Source organism: Eublepharis macularius, chromosome 11 (genome assembly GCF_028583425.1).
Source record: "Eublepharis macularius isolate TG4126 chromosome 11, MPM_Emac_v1.0, whole genome shotgun sequence".
NCBI classification, from domain to species: Eukaryota; Metazoa; Chordata; class Lepidosauria; order Squamata; family Eublepharidae; genus Eublepharis; species Eublepharis macularius.
In genome coordinates this window covers 60426894-60443502 of record NC_072800.1, presented here as the reverse complement: position 1 = coordinate 60443502, position 16609 = coordinate 60426894, and the positions used below count along the sequence as shown (strand labels likewise).

The 16609-nt window shown below is 43.4% G+C and overlaps 2 protein-coding genes across 5 annotated transcripts in view; one reads left to right on the top strand and one right to left on the bottom strand.

Moving 5' to 3' along the window:
- The window catches only part of DYNC1I1 (dynein cytoplasmic 1 intermediate chain 1), a 221015-nt gene extending 219880 nt beyond the window's left edge, over positions 1-1135 (top strand). For all 4 annotated transcript variants that reach the window (XM_054991386.1, XM_054991385.1, XM_054991384.1 and 1 more), the window contains one exon: positions 334-1135. In XM_054991386.1, coding sequence (XP_054847361.1) covers positions 334-444 — 111 coding nt within the window. In that variant the 3' untranslated portion in view covers positions 445-1135. The remainder of the gene's footprint in view (positions 1-333) is intronic.
- A 4604-nt stretch (positions 1136-5739) lies between these two features.
- The window catches only part of SLC25A13 (solute carrier family 25 member 13), a 138912-nt gene continuing 128042 nt past the window's right edge, over positions 5740-16609 (bottom strand). Inside the window, exons 15-18 of the mRNA XM_054991674.1 lie at positions 15044-15182; positions 9498-9656; positions 9308-9398; positions 5740-7043 (exon numbers count right to left, since the gene is read on the bottom strand). Coding sequence (XP_054847649.1) covers positions 6854-7043; positions 9308-9398; positions 9498-9656; positions 15044-15182 — 579 coding nt within the window. The 3' untranslated portion in view covers positions 5740-6853. The remainder of the gene's footprint in view (positions 7044-9307; positions 9399-9497; positions 9657-15043; positions 15183-16609) is intronic.

Below are 16609 nucleotides of genomic sequence, written 5' to 3'. Positions count from 1 at the left end.
CCTGCCAACCATAAGCCCTCCAGGGCCAATGGCCTTGCTCACTTTCCTGAAACATGGCGTGGGTGCCTCTTTAAGGAGCAGTTGTTGGAAGAACCACAGGGGGCATGGCAAAGAGCCACATGTGTCTCCTGAGCTACAGAGTATCACTGACATAGGGTGTAAAGAGGTGCTTTGTGCTCCTGCAGCTCATACCAAAGGGTGGATTTAGTGCTAGTGAGGAAAAAGCTCTGGCACCATGGCTGGTTTAAACTGGGCTGCTACTCAGCTACTGCAGTGCATAAGGACACCCTTGACTGTTACTGATTCACACTGTTGTCTATTTAATTCTTGCAGCTGGCTATACCACACAGTGATGAGTGGTCTCGGTTTGCCAGGACTCTGGTGGAAATCCGGGCCAACAGAGCAGACAGTGAAGAAGAGGGAGCCATGGAAATAGCTGCCTAGAAGAGATGAAACCTCTCCCTAATTCATCCCAGGTTGGCATCTGCCCTGGGTTGAGTACGCCATTGTTTAGTGTCAAGTTGGCATTGTTGTGGCTTTCAATACCAGTGTTCGTGCCAGCATTAGAGTTCTCATTCCTCCATATTAATCACACTATGCTTAAAGCAGGCTGAAAATATCCAGAGCCTTTTCACGCTTCATATTTCTTCTTCTTCTTCTTCTTTTTTTGAGAAGTTAGGGATAAGAAGACAAATCAGGCTGCCATGGGATTAGTGCTTGCCTTTTAACTCCTTGTAGTAGCTACAATGACTAGCTGGAAATCCCTGGATAAACTTGGGCTCCTCAGCACTTCTGGCACAGCCCTATTAAATCCATATGAAGCCTGATCTGATTGGGTGCAGATGTGGTGTGCTTCACGACATGGGACTGGGCAAAATACGTTAGATGTGGTGTTTCACATGGTGACTTACATTATGAATGGATGTACTATACGAATGTTGCTGCTCCTTATTTATTGCGGTGTGCTGCATGGAACATATTTATTTGAAAGCATTAAAATAAACGATCCTAGAGCATGTGCATAATGAGCAAGCGGCATTGTCTCCACATGCCTGTCGGGGTTATGTCGAGTTCCAAATAACAATTACAGGATGTCACTTTGTACTAAAATGAAATCTGTAAGAGGTTGGTTGAATTAAACGGAACTTTTAAAAAATGCTTATTATTTCTCGGTACTTGAACCATATTTCATGTACAACTGGGTCTGTGACACTCGATCAGATTGTTACTGTTCGGCTGTAACAAGGAGGGCAGTTCTTGAACTTGACACCAGTCAGGCCAATACAATCCATCAAGGCCATTCTGTAGCCATCTGGGGTAAGCGTTCCCTGTTACATTTACTCCTTGAATCGGCCAGTCAGAAAGGTCCAAGCTCCAGGCTTATGTTGAGTGAATGGCAGAGTGAAATGTCTTTCAAGTGCCAATGGCTGGTTTTATTTGCCATATAAGCATTTTTAAACAACAAAGTCTAAACCTTGAGCTTGCTGATGAGCTTTCTGTGTCACTCTCTGTGTGCTACCATATCCGCACGGCAAGAACAAATTATAGGTGCTGCTTTCTAGTCCAAGTGCTGTAAGTTGGGGTTCAGGGTCCAGAAGCAAGGGAATTTCCTGCACACCCACCCATCCTTTGTACTGTACAAACCACATTATTTCACAATGCTGCCCATATTTAACTGCATACCTCATTTCTTTTCACCACATAGGATGTAAAAATTCCAAACTTGTACCTGCATTTAGCTTTCATTTACATAAATATGCATGTTGCACCTAGTACAATGTAATTGGCTGCTTCCCAAAGACCGTATGTTCCCCAGAGGGCGCTTTGTTCAGCTGAAAAACAGCTGCTGCTGGTCCCTGGCCCCCAAGATGCTCACCTGGCCTTGACTAGGGCCAGGGCCTTTTCGGTTCTGGCACCAACCTGGTGGAACTTAGGGCCCAGTAGGATTTGCTATCCTTCTGCTGGGTCTGTATGACAGAGACATTCTGCCAGGCATATGGTTGAGGTTGGGGCGTGGGTGGGCTTTCCTGCTGGTCTGTTGTTGAAGGGGGATTGAAACTGCCTCACCCTGGTTTCCCACTAGCACATTTAATGTTGGCTACCAGTTCCCATCTCATGGGATATTTTGGCTTGGGTTAAGCATATGGACTACTGCCTTGAGCTCTGTTTTACTGCATTTCATGTCTTTTAATGTAATTTTATTGTGATTATGTGATGTTATCTGCTCTGAGCCCGCTTGCAGGGAGAGTGTAATACAAATTTAATAAACAAACAAGCAAGCAAGCAAATGTAGTGAACGCTCAGTGGAACAGCCCTCTTTCTTTGGGTAGCAGCCCTAGATGAACCATTGTCCAAGCTGCTTGAACCCGTTCATGAGGCCTAGCTGAGTCCCACTCTGCTTTTGAGGCAGCCGGGGATGAACTCACAGCATCCCCAAAGATGGAGCAGAGTCACTGCAAGGTAGGACTGCAGACACAGACTGCTGCTCCAGCGGGGAGGGGGGCTAGAATAGCTACTGTGGATAGCAGAAACCTGTGACCCCCTTGGGGGGTACTAGCCTACCTTGCCATAAGGGTACCTGTCACTGCCCAGAGATGTTTTGCATGAACATGTGGGCTTTTTAAAAAAAATATATATCCACCAGGCTTGTGTAACTTGGCAATCAGGAGTATCTGTCAACCTGGTTGCTGCTACCCAGATGTACACGTCCCCCCTCTTTGTGGCTGCAGCCATTAGGATGGTCCACAGAACATCTGCCTTTGTTCCAGCAGCCTCTATAGGTGGAAGTGCAGGTGGCAGTTAGTGCTTAGTCCTTTCAGAGTTGGAAATGAGATTACGCTCAGAAGCAGACAACACAAGACCTCATGGCTTAACCTGCTCCAGCTGTTTCACAAAGGACCCAGCTTTGCAGGGCTCTCCACAAGAGACAAAGGTATTTAAAATGCTGAGAGGCTTCACTCTTCACACATTATGGGGTACACAGGTTGGGTCTGGGGTCCCCACAGTGTGTCCTGAGTGCAACAGTTATGCATGGAAGTGGTGCACGTGGAGAAAGGTCACCAGTCTTTTCCTCATACCATTTTCCTGACCTGAAACAATTCTGCACACCCCAGGAACATTGCAGGTAGGGAAAGCTTCAGGGTGGCGGTGGGGGGGGGAGCTGAAGCCCCTTTCCCATGGGACCACAATTATGAGGTGGATCGGTCACCATGTGCACAGGAATTGGAGGGAACCTGTAAGTCATGTGTGATTGTTACACAGAACATAGCTTGGGGACCCCAGATCAAACGTGCCTTCTGTATGAAGAAGAGCAGCCTGTGATTAAGTTCACCCGTAACGCTGTGATGTGCCCAATGTAGATGGCTGGGCTGTTGAAATACCTTCCACTAGCAACCACTTCCTTGTCCTTTGCCAAACACCAAGCTCTTCTCATTGCTTCCATGTATGCTTTACGAAGCTGCAATGTTGCCTTTCAAGGCAGCACAGAAATACTTTATCAAGCACACATTGTGAGTGGTTAAAAACACAATTTGTTCAAGTGCTGTTTCTGGGTTATTTGCTGTGTTTAACTTCCCCAGAGAGTTCCATAATGAAAGTGTCTTGAGGTTTACTTATTTCTAAACCATTCCATAATTTATTATGTATAATCATTAGATTTAAAATCTGTTCTCAGCATAAGCAGCAGAGTTAAATGTTTCAACCAACAAAACGATGCTTACATTTCCGAAGCAGTGCTTTTACGTGGCTTGTTTTCCCAAGGCTAGCCTTAATCGGAACTGAGGAGAGGAATGCAGTGAGTGAGTTGGGCCGCGTTCATCAAATGCATCCCAGGAGGTACGCATGGCCAAGGGTTCCTCAGTAACAGAATGGCTGCAAAAGTCTGCCCAACTGTTTCTGCAGTTAATGATGTGTTTGCACTGGTCAACAGCATGGTAACCCATTGATCAAGCAGCACATGGGTTTTTTAACAACAATAAACATTTTGTATTCAGATTGAGCATTCCACAGCTTCAGAACACTTCCCCTGTGATAACCCGGGAAACTTTATTACAGTCTTGTAAGCTAAACCACTATTAACTTCTGCCCATGCCCCCATCTGCAATCCAGGATTTAAAACAATGGTGACTTGCCACCAAGGACCACTTGCAGCTCTTGGATATAACACTACTCAGCAATATCACTACAAAGTACAACAGCACTCTATTCTGGTAGTGGGACAATCAGATCATCTTAGCCCTGCACCCATAATACAAGCAACTGATATTCTTCAGTATCATTCATAGCTCAAAGAGCATAAACTTGCCATGCAGAATGTCCCAACTTCAATCCTTGCCTTTCCCAGTCAAAGGATCTTAGGTAGCAGGAACAACTTTTCTCTGGCTGAGCTGCTGGCAGTGAGGGTAGAATACTGTGTGAGGGACCAGTGGCCTGACACAGAAGGAGGTCATGTGTTTACATATAACCGTGAGGTCATCTTTGGCCATGCCCACTAGTTCTGTCCATGGTTTTAGTTAAGGCTGTATCATTCTGGTTAACAACCAAAACTTAATTCCATCTTTTAACCATGGGATCCAAGTCTTATAGATGGTATCAGCAAGGGTTAGAGGCAGCTTGGTTTCATTGGTCAACAAGTCACACTTCAACTCCTTTCCAGATTTTGGCCTATTGTTGATCTAGCTAAAAGGGAAACTGGACTATGCACAATCAAAGATGATCTCGAGGCTCTGTTTCATTCCGTTTTGCTTCTGCTAGCAGCTTTGCAAAACAGAGAAATATTAATCTTGGAAGACATGCATAATATTGGTCCAAAAGAGGGGCTTGGGTAAATGCAAATATTCAGTGATTAATAATATCACCTTATAAAAGGGCTTTAAGTAGAGAGAGGTTGGGGGAAGGAGTTTGTGGATATGTTCGTAATAAGAGCTATTTCAGGGAGGCTGGTTTGATGTTCTTTTGCTATATTAAATATCACTGGTTGTGTTCAGTTTCAAGAGATAGGGACAACAGCATTAAAAATAGTTGCTGATGTAACTAGATTTTATTTTATTTTTACCTGTTAGTGTTGCAAATTGAATCTAGTTTTATTTATCCCCAAACTAGACAAGATGCTGAGAAACTGGTTTTCAAAATAGCCATGGGAGGTAGTGTGAGAACCAGGTCAGGGAGACAGTGTTGGGGAAATGGGTGTTTAACCATTTCTTTGGCACAGTTTTCCTAATTTAAATGACACCTCCTGTCAATGCTGTTACACAGTGTGTGCATGTGAGGATCAACTTAGATCTGGAAAATGGTGCTAAGAAAAGCATTAACTCCCCCCACCCCCAATGAGGCTTCTCTAAATTGTCTCCAGTTTGTGCATGTCCCTACACATAATGGCTTCTTTCACAAGAAACTGGAGATCTGTACTGTCTACTTGAGTGGTAAACGCAGAAACCATACAAAAAGTTAATGCAAATACAGCTGAAACTGTTGCCAATGAGTAAAAAGCTACAGAAGCAGAGGCTCTTCTCGAATCCTTTCTTTTCACTCATACTGCTCTGTGCATGAGATTCCTTCTTCAGACCCTCAACTCCAGGCCCAGCATATGTGCAAGCCAACACAAAAATGCATGTATGTCTCCCACACGGGTTGCAGAATTTATCATTCTCAATTTTGGCATCTATTTGTGGATGATTTATCTGTATGTCATATATAGCCTGTTATGCATGTCACAAAAATAAGCAAAATCTTTTATTCTGGTTATTTTTTTTAAAAAAAATCTTTTTAATTCAACAAAGTGAATAAGAATTTTCACACCATTTTTTCCCAATTACAAGCTGGCAGTTAAGGCAGATAACATTGATCTAGTGCACGGATTTCTCTATTGCATTTATTTAAACAAGCAGCAATTATTCTAAGTGTGTAACACAAAAGAAGATTCCAAATATCAGCAGGTTCAGACTAGGCCCCATTGATACATTCTCCATTTGCTTAAACAGGGCTCATCCATGAGCCCCAGAGCACACAGTACTGGTAAAGAATGGAGAGTGTACAGCTACGTCGCTCGATGGATTGTGACCTTTGTTTCCAAATATCACTGTGTATGTAATGAAATGCTCCAGAATGATTCCATAAAGTGCACAGCCTATGGAAAAAAGATACTTCTGCTTCCTCCCACCCCCAAAACATTCTGATCCCAGAAACAGAATTTAATTGCTAAACATTTGTCAATCTGGTTCCCGTTACAAGAACATGTTCCCCATAAAAGCCTCATAATACAATCCAGGAATTGAGCTTGTGCGTGTATACATATGTTGAATGCAGCAACACTGGCAGAGGCAGAAACTTCTCGTATTCATGAAGCCTACAGTACAGACAACAGACGGAATGGTGTAGCCAATTCACACTCACGGTCTAAATCATTCTGCATCTAGCACCATGATCTCTGTTGAAAAATATTTAAATGACACTGCACAATACTCAATATGCAGCCACAATGGCATCACATCTGAGTGATCATGTTTCACAACTCTCCCTGTCCGTCCACCACCAAGCTTCCCAAGGTGGAAAAAATTACACACAAATGCCTCTCCTGCACTAGCATTAAGTGCATTCATGATCCAAGGTATATTCAAGTAAAAAAAAAAATTACATTCATGGGCCCAAACTGGGAAAAAAAGGAAGAGAAAGACTACTTTAGCAAGAATTTCACAGTGATCTGATAGAAGAAGCAAAAAGACCTATATTTACACCAAAAGTGGAAGAGGAAAGAGTTGCTACTCAGATGATCTCAGTTGAGATGGAAAAGCGAACAGTACGAAATATTAAGACTGATTAGACAAATGGCTCCCCACTGCTTTTGGTAAAAGGGAGGTTAGGATCCAGCTACAGACGTTGCCCGTGAGGTAGATGGTGAGGGCTTAAATCGAGGTAAGTAAAGTCCAAATTTATTTTCAATTCCTGCAAACGTGGCAACAGCCAGTTTGTAGCCTCCTACATGGTCAGGGTTAGGTGCAGGTAGAGTAATCCTTGATTTCAGAACAGGTTCAGATCCTGCTGGTTTTCTGAAATGTTCAAAATTTAGAAAAAAGGTTATTAAGAAAGTAAGCCAAATAACAGTCGTGATTACAGAGTTTTAATCTTTGAAACACAGAGAATTCACTTCATCTACAGTGAGTGCCAGGGCCAGCCCAAGGATCCTCAGTGCCCCAGGCCAGCTGTTACCCCCACCATGACTGAGCGTGCTCAGAGCTGCCATGTGCACGACCAAGCTTTCATGTCCTGAGCCACTGCACACGAGTTGGGTGTGCATGAACTCCGGTGGAAGAAGAGGCACCGCCATGTTGCGAGCTGGGTGGGTAGGGAGCCTGACAGGCAGAGCTGGTGACTGCCTGCTCTTCCTCCTCCCCTCCTTCATGGGAGCACAGCAAGGAAAGCAGGCTGGTCTCCTCACCACCCAGGTGTGCACAAATTCAGGTAGGAGAGGAGGCACTGCCATGTTGCAAGCTGGATGAGTGGAGTGGTAGATCTGGCAACTGCCTACTCTTCCTTCCTCCATCGGGGGCAGGGAAGGCAAGCCAGGCAAGCAGGCCCTGAGTGGCAGCACTGGGGTTAGGGTTCCTGCTCATCACCCCCGTCCCTCTGGCACCCTAGAAATTTACCGAGGGCCACCCACTGGGTGGGATACCCCTGGCAGGTGCCAATAAAACAGCTAGTAAGGCCACAATAAATTGCTTTGCTACTCTCCAGACTGAAGTTCTGCACAGGTACTGTGGGCAGGTGTCCACATAAATCTAAGGTGACATGAGTTATTTGTGAAGTAAAACCTTTAGCAAAGTACCCACTAGCCACCCAACTAATGTTAACAGCCTTTTCAATCCCACAAGTAAGTTTATAGCACTAACTGTATTAACTATTTCATCTCATGTTTGCATCTCTCTTCCCCTTGGCAATTGATTGATTCCTGTCATAATCACTATCTCACTAGGGTCGCTTCCACATGTTCCTTTGGGGGGGGGGGCTTTCTCTGTCCTGAAGCCGAGTCTTCCTGACCCGCTTTTGGAACTCACCTTCCACACTCAGCTTCTTCATGTGTATCTTGTGTGTGTTCGTAGCGGGGGGGGGGGGGGAAGGTCCCAAAACAGAAAGCACTTTCTTTCTACACTTCATCACAAATGACATTGGTGCATTTCCACCCAACTTTCCCCCCTTTTTTTTTAAGCGCATGCAGGATTGCACTATATTGTTGTCCTGTCTTTCAGCTTCTGTAGAAACTGAGCATGTGTAGTACTCTACTGTTGAGTTCCCACTCAAAGTTTTAAATGCAAAAGTGTTTAAGTGGCGCAATCGTGCAATTTCATATCCTACTATATAAAAGGCGAACCATGTTCCCTAGCACTCACTCCTTATCCCCATGGAGGCGCAGTATACAGGGATAAGAAGTGAGTGAGGGGCAAAACGGTTTGCCTCTCTGCTGCGTTCTTGGGGCCTCCAGAGGTCTGGAAGAGCTCAGCACAGGCTGTGGGAAGGCTCAGTGCAGCAGCGAGGCCCTCCCAATGTCACACAGCAGCAAGGGTAGTGCTCCCTGCTGCCTCCGCGGGGCCTCGGGAGGGCTGTGCACAAGCCAAGTGGCGGCTGAGTGGTCGGAAGAGGAGGGAGCCCCTGCTCTCTTCCCTGATCCTCCCCTTGACTGATGCCGTGGGGAGAGGCACAGGGGTGGGGGGAAGCACTGCTAGGGGCTCTTGTATTTTCCAAAACAAGAAGTTTTAATGCTAGCTTGAAATAAAATCAGAAATGGCATTCTGCTCCCAATGTTGTTCCTAGACTGATAGTCTGATTGCTGAGTGATCCAATGTAGCAAGCACAGCATTGTAATAGCACAAGGACCGTTAAAAAAAGGGTTTTTAAAAAAAAAGGGGGGGGGAATTATACGATTGCACATGCGAGCCAGACGGTTGCGTGGGAGGGGTAAAGGCAAGAGGAGAGGTTGGAGATTTGTGGGAGGGTGCTTCAAAAGTGCAAAAAAAAGCCTTCAGATGCATTGATATGGTAGATAATCGCGCAAAAAAATGGCATCAAAAATGAAAATGGAACAAAACAAGTTTAACAGAAAACGCTTAAAAATCGGGATTATCACGACCCACTCGTGCACGGGAAATGACAACGTATGTAATGAGTGAGATAACCCGCCAAAGTTCCGTTAGCAGGCCATTTCATTAAGGACGTGTGGAAGCAACCTAGGTTTAAAATTAGATACATACCAGAATCTCTTCTTAAATGTTAGTTAACATTTACAACCAAATGAGTCATAATGGTCCGACATACTTACACTCCTCCAAAATCGACATAAAACCATCTCTGCAGTAGCTCATAGGTGACCAAGGTGACCCCAAATTGAGGGGAGGAGCGAAATACACGAGCTTGAAAGGGGAAAATACAGTATTACAAGTCACGTTAACGCACAGGCCTACACACAAGCCTCCTTCATTAAGAAAAACTTATCTGTATTCAAGGCTTACCCGCAGCCCCTTTCCAAAAAGCTCGCGGTCCTTCCTCTCGTAGGATCTTGCCAAAGCAATCTATAACTCCACTGTAGGTTGTTTGTCCTGCACGGGCTGCCACCTGTAATCTTGTCTTGATGACATCTGCAGGAGTCACTAAGGAAGCTGCAGGCATGCCTAAAGCAAGAAGAAGAGAGATTGCTAACCAATGGTCCACCTGTATGTCGTTTTCATAACTATGACTTATTGACATTTTTAATGATTTGCCTCAGAGGCTTACAACTAACAACAGGTTTATATAAAAGAGTGTATGCAACTTCACCTCCGCCCCCACACACAACAAAAAACTAACTATCACTACAATCAGATGAGAACATGGCTAGTGGAAAAAATTAACACCCCATCTCATTTAACAACAGCCATTAAAAGCAATCTCATGTTAAAAAGATCTGTGATGATTCTGAACATGCTGAGGTTTGGGAAAGGCTGTCCTGGAGAGCACCTTAGAAAACCTGAATGCTGATCTACATGTTCGGGGGGTGGGGGGTGGAAATCGGCAGCGCAGCCATCCTAGAACTGCACCATTTTGAACTGTGATGATGGGCGAACATTTCAACTTGCAGTTCCCCACTCTATTTCAAAACCTGCCTAGGCTTTTTTTCTGACCTGGCAGTTTTCTACATATAGATGGCAGAGAAGTCTATGTAAAGACAAGGGGCTAGATTCCAAGATGTGATTTTCCACTTGCATTTTAAAGAGGTATATCCTCAGAAGAACCATACTTAGTTATTGGGATTCTATATGTATCATCAGCTCAAAACTGAGGTTTACTTCAAAGCCTGAAGGGGAGGGACAAAGTGGCTCTTGTGGCCACAGGTATACTTGAGTTCTGCAAGGCTTCGGTGGGATGGAAAGCTTTATGTGCTCTGAAACTTGGGAGGCAAACCGAAGTGCTCAATAAATGTCAGTCAGTAATTCTTTGGTCGCTCTCTGGAGGTAAAAGTCTGTTCTCCGGTGGCTTCTGGCATTTGGCATTCTGCTCTGGAATTCCACCACTTTTGCCACCAAGCTTTCCCTATGAAACATCTTGCTGACCTCAGACAGACAGGTTTAACAATGTCTTTTAGGCCCTGCACAGATTTCAAGATCTAATATCCCCAACAAAGTGTTGCTGGACGATTTATGGTAGCTGATAAACAATGGAATGACGGTCCCACGGTCCCCACAACCTCTGAACCAGGACCCAGGAATTCTAAGGAGCAACTCTTCTTAGGATTCCAACCAACAGTTTTCAAAAAGTCAAATCTAATAAAATACATTTTTTTATTAAAAGAGTGGGGGGGAGACAAAAATAAAGCAAGACTGTATTCAGAAGACAGTGTCTCCTCGTTTTATTACTTTTCCATTCTGCATCAGTTCCAAACCAACTTGGTCAGATGGAGATGCATAAATCTCCTTTGCTTTTTTCCCCTCTAAAGCTTAATAATTCTGTAACAGTTTTTGTCCAAACCAATATGGTCTGGCTCCAGAACACCATCTCACTTTTTTTTTAGTAGACTGCTTTGAAAGAGATGTAGAAGTGGGTGTTTATCACTAAAATAGGAACCGCTCCTCCTTCTCCAAACCCCATAAAAAAACAAAGGAAAACACACTGCATGAACTTTCACATTTGAAGGATTGGCAGATGGAGGCTTTACATAGTCACACTTTCCCTTGAAGTAGCATGCAAGATCCATTTCATCTCAGCTTAGAGTTTTGGGAAGCTGGACTTTGGCTCTCAAAAGGAGTTTAAATCTAAGCATGATATCCACATAGATAGCCCTCACAGTTAGATAGCCCTGTGCCAGTTCACAGGAATGGGGCCGTCCACAAGCCAATAGCTCTTCATGCTCTGGGCAGGGGGGGGGGGGCGCTATGGCAAATGTGAACTAGCCATTAGTCTTGCATCACAATTCCCAAATCATTTCTGATTTTCTGAGAACAGCGATCTATAATAATTTTAAACTTGCAATCTGAGTCCATTCCAAACATTTAGCTGTTAAGGATCGAGACACCTTAATTGAGTTAAACGTGTACATCTCATCATCATCACTTGACATGATATACAGTAAGTTTGGTAACAATATAGAAGTGTTAACAACCTGAATCAAAATTTGAAGCATTTTTTTTACCACTGCTAGAATTCAAACTAATGTTAATGTGATTATTATATAAAAGGGTACACTATAAAACTTTGCTTCAGTTTCTTCCATATGTCATTTAACTCCCTGTTAACCTAATAAAATCTTCCTTATTTTTATAACTATTTGGGAAGTCTTTTGTATCCTTTCTAGTTCTGTACTGAATGATGGGCAGTCTCTGCCTGAAAGAGAAATACACTAATGGAAGATAACCTAAAATGGAAACCTAGTGAAAATACTGGATCAAATCCACATCATTGTGCATTTTCTAACATATACTGACCACTACTGATAAAAAGAGGCTGCTTTGGTGACTGAACTTCAAAGAGACGTGGTTATCGCAGTCTGCAATCGCTTAACAATGAGCAGAGAAAGAAAAATTAGAAAATCTAAGAAATGGCTTGGCTCAACACACTGGCTTAGGTTTCAAGACGAGAGAGGACACAGAGCTCGAACACTGTTTTGTTCTATTATGGTAGGTTACTATTATCCCAGCTTTAGATCCACATTCCACATTCTTTTCATTCTTTACTTTTGAAAATTGTACAAATTTATTTTGCTTGTTCAAATACTGCCAATGCTTTGTTGAATTTATGTCTACTCCTTATTAGCAATGGTAAGATACAGGGCTTTATAAATTTTATAAGCAGAACCCATAACCTGTGGCCAGAACACTAGGGTGGGATTCCATCTCATCACAGTTTCTGACCCCAGAAATTGTGATGAGATGGAAGACCTCATATAACCCAGATCCTAAAATTGTAGCCAGAAGATAATAGGGAGTTGGTAGAGATCGTAGGGCAGCAATGCATTTCACGGCTTACTTTCACGAACAGAGAAAACAGCAAGCAGTTCCCAGTCTAAGTGCATTTGCACAAGGAACAAATGTATTTTATGGCACTTGTGAATAATGCAACACAGTATATCATGCAACTGCTGCATTCTGACTGAAGGTCTCTGCTGCCAGGCAGAGGTGCACTTATACTGGAAGAGGTGCACGTATCTATGGACTGAAAACCAAGCTTCAGCACCTCTGTCCTTGAAGCAGGGCCTCTCAGTTGGAACGCTGCTGCACCACAGACGTTGGCTGAAGGCATCACACCCACTGTATGAACTCGCTCTTGAGACTACAAAGCTGTAAGAAAAGTGATGGGATGCAGAAAAGTTTAGAAGTCTTGGCACTATGTTCTCAAAGAACAGGCCTGGTTCTTGTGCACTGTTGAGGGAATTTCTGGATGGAAATTCAAATCTTGGGAGAAAACAGGAAAAACCAGAAAAGAGTCTTGGGACACTCTCTCCCCTGCATCAGAGAGCAAATGGATGAGCTGGGAATATAATGACATATTGAATAACTTGTGCTAGCAGTAGTAGAAGGGGAAGCTCTAGGCATCAGTCAAAAAGGCACGCTTGTGTTAGACATATCCTGCCTCTTTAGATCATACAAGTTTACGGTTCTAAAAAATAATTTCAGGGATAAAATGCAAGACAGTCTACCAAGAACTGCTATCCTGAGTGTTCTGTATGTACGACTTATAGCACAGCCCAAAGAACCGGCGGCTATTTCAGAAAACAGCAGATTAGCCTAGAGAAAATCTGCTTGGAAAACAAAAGGCCAAAATGGTCAAGACTGGCTTTTTCTGGAACGGCAGGTGAACAAGAGCTAAGCAAGGAGATGATTTCTGAACTGCAACTCCACACACACACACACAGTCCTTTTAACTGCTTCACAGCAGGACAGAAAAGCAGCATTTCCTCCTTGCCTTTTCATTCCATGCAAAAGAGGCCTGTCTTTTCCAAAGCCATTACGTTTCTATTATCAGTAATAATAACCAGCCTCTCCTTCCAGACAGATTTGTATGATGGTGTTTTATGTATACTGCTTTAAACATATGCTGATTTGAAGGCAGGCCAGATACTAAAAATGACCTGGACTATTTTCATTGTGTGTATAACCTAAAAGAGGGGGACTCAGGGTTGGGGGAGGGGGTTGCTGGGAGGAAGTTCCCTGTACTGCTCATTGTGGAGATTGACTTTCCTCCAGCTGTGGAGGCACAGAAAGATTTCTTACATGTTTTGGATTGGATTCTGTAATGAAATGATATTCAAATGTTTGATGTTCAAGGTGATCTCAAAATGAAAAAGGCCCTGTCAATCATCTTTACAGTGACTGCTTTCTTAGCCAAACACTAGTAACCAAAAAAGAAACAAGCTGGGTAAAAGGGCACTTCACACCATCATGCGAGTATTCAAATCTATTCTGTCTACTATAAGCAACGATAGGAGAGACTGAAAATCATGACTCGCAAACCCCCCCAAAATAGATTTTTGCATGCAGTATTCCCAACAGGCATCGACTGCAAGGAGTGTGTTACCGAGCGCTCTGGCTTCTATTCCTGCTCCTTATTGTGTTATTCTGGGCATAAAATATAAAGTTCTGTGTCTCATCATGAATTACAAGATCATGCCCTCTTAAATACCGATGTTGTCCCCTGGAGATCTCCTACCTGTCGCAAACTGTGCAAATCTGAATTATTCAGGAGGGCTTTCTTATACAGTTAATAGGGCTGTGGTGGAAATGGTTTAGAAAGATGCACTGATACAGGGACAGGGACTGCAGACTATACTACTGTGTACTGCCTACTATGTAATTTGCCTTGCATCTTAATGAGAAAGGTGGACTATAAATAATGTAATTTTTTGAAATTAAAAATTTAAGGGGTCTTAGAAAGACAGGGGAGATTTACTTAGCAGTGTATGGGGGAAATATCTATCAGTGCCACTAACTACTAATGTCTGGTAGTTAAGACTATATTGTTTCCCAAACCAGATCTGGAATTTTATTATTGTGTTGATTAACCATGGAAATATCTATCTTTCACATATTTATATAAAGCCACCATTTGTGTGCGTTTATGGCTACATCATCATGCAGTGAAGAGTTCCACAAGAAATATCACACACTGGGTGAAGACACATTTCATTTTAATTTGCTTAAACTGGCTGCCTCCAAGTTTTATTTCTCTGATTTCATCATACAGAGGTTGTGAGTAGGTTTCTTGTATCGATGTCTTCAACATGATTTTACAAACCTCTGGGTAGACCAAGTTTCACATGTGCTGTACATAGAAGGGCACCAATTTATGAGCAAGTGTTAGCAGAAGAAAGGCATGTGAGGTCCCTGAACAAGGACTTGCTGTCCTTAAATTTGGTACTGATAAGTATTCACGGAAAGCTGATTTTTTTCTTCAGCACATGAACCCCTCCCCATTATATTTCCTCACCTATCTGGTTCAAACAGAAGGCAATTGTAACATCAACCTATCTGCAAGATATTTGCTACTGCGGTCCCTGGAAGTCAGGGATATATAAAGAAAGGCTACTTACCAGCTATTGCTCCAGCTAGAAGCAAATAGCCAGGGCCCACCCGTCCATCTTCACTTGCAAACCAAGATTTCATGTGAGCATAACAGGGGAAGTAAATGGCAGAGAAGGGGATGTCACGGAGAAAGCAGGCCTTGGCTCCCTGGAAAATAAAAAGAAAGCAGGATGAGGAGGATGCTCATTCACAGAACTCCCAGGATCGAGTGCACCTTGGCCCAAAGTCTCATTGAAACATTGACACATTCAGGAGGAATAAATGCTCATATTTTGCAACACATTGTTTTTAAATCAGAAGATTAGACCTAGAGGGAAGAAACCAAGCCACGCACACACAGTTTAGCTGACAGCCCAATTTCCCCATACGGTGAGCTTCTAAGCAGGGAGCGTTAATAGAAGCAACCGACCAGCATACCAGAGATAAGTACAGGAAGGCAACTTGAAACTTGGCTGGGCCTGAGCAGAAGGAACAAAGTGCTCCAACATGCAGAAAACACCTGTGGACTCTGATAACTCTTCCCTCAAGCAAATGGGGTCAGCACCACTCATACATCTACACAAACATGTACCTTTAGCATGGTGCTGGGGTTAGAGAGCTGGACTAGGACCTGGAAGATGCGGGTTTGAATCCTGAGTGACCTTGGCCCAGTCACTCACGCCCAGCCTAGCGAATCTCATAGGGGATAAAAAAGGAGAGGCAGAGAACACTGCTGTCAGCTGGTTGGGTCCCCACTGGGGAGAAAAGTGGGGTAGTTGTAAGCAAACCACCTTGAAATCGATGCCCGGTTTATGTTGCAGTTCAATCTGCATTGCTTGACCCTTTCTGTATTTAACTGCGGCTGCCAGTTTGCAATGAGGCAAAGCAAGGGCTGAAGCATCCTTAATGGGACACAGAACTGCAGCTTCTAGAAGACGGGCACATCCCAAAGAGAGAAGAGGCTCCATTATGGGTTGGATTCACTTGGCAAAAAATATTCAGAGCTGTTTGTTTTACTGTCTGGCAGGCAACACGTGTGAAGATGAATGAGGATTTTTTCATCTCAAATGTTACTAATTCCCCAAGAAGAAAAATCTCCGTATTGTCTTTGCCTCAAGAGAGTTTCTTAGACTTACATGTCCGCATTCTGTGTTAGGACAACAAACATAAGACAACTTCTGCTTCTATTATAATTCAAGGTGCTAACGGAGACTTTTAAAACTGGAAAGAGGTTGGGCCTTCCATACACTTTTCCTATGCCCTCACCCCAAGCTTGAGACAGGCCAGGAACGTCTTCTTCATGCGACTAGATTTTAACATCAAAGAGCCACAGGCCCACTCTTGGCATTGGGTCTATTCGTTTGGAACGTTCTTGTGCACATTCTCCAGAGCCCTAGCTTGAGCATATCATCCTGTTAGACTGAGTATTTGGCAGAGGATAACCAAGTAAGTAGACAGCTACATAATTTAGTTCATATACTATTGTTTGAAACAATGTGTCTTCTTCCCTGAGCCTCCAGGACAGAGTTCTAATGATGACATAAAGTGATAAATATATTTCTATTTCTTAAAATGATCACCGAGACATACAAGCA